The following is a 2,917-nucleotide window of genomic DNA, read 5'->3' on the forward strand; positions in this document are numbered from 1 at the left end:
AAGTTTGTTACAGAATCACTTATAATTATGAACAATGTATTCACAACCTTCGTAAACACAATGGTAAATACAATACTTGATGTCAGACCAATGGTAAAATCAAGAAAATCAGATGCACTCGTTCACAGATTATTATGACGACTACGACTACGATTATGACGATGACAAAATCCACATTACCATGGCGCTGAGCCGACAGTATATTTTGGCTTCACATAGCCCACATCAAATGCCGCGTTACAATAGAGCTATTACGATACAAACTCAGGTACAGCAACAATTTATGAACTACAGTGACAAAGGCCGAAAGTAGATACATATCGCTATACTAGTGTGTTCAAACCATATCCTGTTAATTTATTAATATAAAGAAACGAAAATTGATTGCTCGTTCAAAAATGTGTTCTTATTAAATACATCATTAAAAAGTGATTAGATGCGTATAAAAAATGATCGATACCTTATCAATACGTGCTCATACATTCGGACATCTTTAATACACTACATCGTCCAAAATACCCTTTCTGGAATCTTTCGAAATCTAAACGTGACAATACAGTAAAACACGTGACGAAATTCCCCGTCATTCCAGACGTAAATCAATGGATTTACGTCACTATTAAGCAAGGGCAAAATCTTACAAATCCGACGGATTGGCAACGGCGATATGGTACGTGTCGGATCCAGTAAGTTAACCAGCACCAAAGGACCGTATGATAAACAAAACAGAATAACTAGCAATACAGATATCTTAGCCATTTTGATCTCTTTTGATGGAATTGGTTTGGTTTTTTTTCTTGGCGGCGTTGGAGGTGGTGTAATGCCTGTTGGTTCGGAATCCATGTGTTGCAATTGTTGTACGTGTACCGTACTTACAGTTGGCCTCACCTTTTTGGAGTTAAGGCGAACGTGCCGGAAAATACCAATATAGCAGATGATCATAATTATGATGGGCCCAGGGAAACATACCATAGACATTATTTTAACGTACGTTGGTGTGGTTTGGAATGAATAGTCCATATCACACATGTTCAAATCGATGTTGTATCCTCGTTGACCAATGCCAATGATGGTTAGAAATGCTGGAAAGCTGAATGACCCAATCCATATAGTTATAGACCAGATGTACAGTTTTCTTCCTCCGTACATTTTTCGGTAAAACGCAATTGGTTTAGTAATGACAAAGTATCTGTTAAGCGCAATTGCGGAAAGAAAAAAAGCCGTCGCCATGAGTAGCGAATGCGTCGTCGAGCTGATGATGGTACACAGTACAGACGAAAATGGCCAATAATCACGTACCACTGCTCGTAGGGTAAATGGTATCACAAACCCACTAATTATGAAATCCGTAATGGCGAGATGAGCTATCAATATTTTAGCCTTGGTTTGAAGCTTTCTCGACAGACGCACGGCAACTATTACGAGTAAGTTACCGCTAATACCCATTGCTGAACCTATAGAAAGCAAAATGGCTTCGATATATCGTTCCAGGGCTGATACTGAAGACGGGAGTTTGACGGTTTGGTCTTCTGTGTTGTTAGCAAAACCGCCATCATCCATCCATGGAGCAGACAGATTCGTCATCATGTTCGTACTTTCCCATACACTACAGAGAATAACCGTTCGCTGTTACAGTTTTGTTATTAAATATAAAACACAGGCCAGTAAATTATAATGAACTGGATAAGTAACCATGACAATTACATACAGAAAAAATCAAATGGTTTTTGCGTTGTACGCCCTCTATAGTGCAATCGTGGTAACTGACATTCTCAGCGTTTATCATTTTCTGCACAGTATTATAAGGACTTCTACGTACTGCAAATAAATTATCGACTGCATTTTACCGGGATATAAAGTTTCATCTTAGAAATGTTTCGTTATACGTAGTAAACTAATTCATTTAGTTATTTCATGTATAATTTTATCATCTAAATACGAACAATTAAAGAAAATTTATTAGGATTTCTTTCAGGAAACATAATGTTGCAGGCATTTAAATTGAAAAAAAGTCGATGGGGTGTTTATCTGCACGACACCATATAGGACATAGAATACAGTTCATAGTAGTAACATTGACATAATGTAAACTGCTAACATGTAAGTCAATATGCAATGAAACAGTATCCAAAGGTCTGAACTCTATATATAACTGGACTGAAATTGTCGGGGCAGTGTATAACTTAACCTCGCCTTCGGGTTTGTATTAACCTGTAATTGATTTTTTTATAAGGCCTGGGCAATATATACACTCGTCATATGATACTGTGAAATCAGCGGTCTCATATAGTTTTAGCTGCAGCAATGTTTTGCGATATTTGATATTCAGCCGATATGTATTGACCCGTGATTAAAATAGCGACATACAGTGTGCAACTGAAAATCCATAGATTTTGGTAAGGAACTAACGCAAAAAAAATAGATAAGATTTTATTCACAAATTCCATTATCATTTTTGTTTTTAGGCATAATGTTTGGACAATATATCGATGTTTGTGTGACGGTTAAATGCCGTTCTTCTTTGTCACCTAGGCCACACGGGATGGGATTCTCAATTGTCAATAGTTTCTCGGGATAACCGTTTGTTCTCTCCAACAATTTCACCGACACAATAAGTTGGTTCAGTTCACTGTTTGTCTACTAACGGAGCGATGGTCAAGACTCAAATTGTTATACTTCATTGCGTTCACATTCGCTGGAACTACCGTTTAGAGAAGTTGGGCAGGGGGGACGGATCGCTTGTAAAAAAAGCATATTACATTTTTACAGAAAAGTTCCATTTACAGTAAAAAATAGGTTTTTACACTTTACAGATAAAACAAATACCCAATTACATTTTACATTTTTATATGTATGTGATAAATTGTGTTTAAGAATCAAACAATATCGAACATTGAATAATTCTCTGTTATACCCG

General features: G+C 36.8%; 1 protein-coding gene across 1 annotated transcript; it reads right to left on the reverse strand.

Moving 5' to 3' along the window:
- Positions 1-501: 501 nt before the first annotated feature.
- LOC102808602 (5-hydroxytryptamine receptor 4-like) lies at positions 502-1,584 on the reverse strand. Its single transcript, XM_006814447.1, has one exon. It carries the CDS (start codon positions 1,582-1,584, stop codon positions 502-504), a length of 1,083 nt encoding a protein of 360 aa, XP_006814510.1.
- Between the last annotated feature and the right edge of the window lie 1,333 nt (positions 1,585-2,917).

Source organism: Saccoglossus kowalevskii, chromosome 8, assembly GCF_978046115.1.
Source record: "Saccoglossus kowalevskii chromosome 8, keSacKowa6.1, whole genome shotgun sequence".
NCBI classification, from domain to species: domain Eukaryota; kingdom Metazoa; phylum Hemichordata; class Enteropneusta; family Harrimaniidae; genus Saccoglossus; species Saccoglossus kowalevskii.

Coding starts and splice junctions, on each gene's coding strand:
- LOC102808602 (XM_006814447.1), bottom strand. CDS start 1,584: ATGACGAATCTGTCTGCTCCATGGATGGATGATGGCGGTTTTGCTAAC.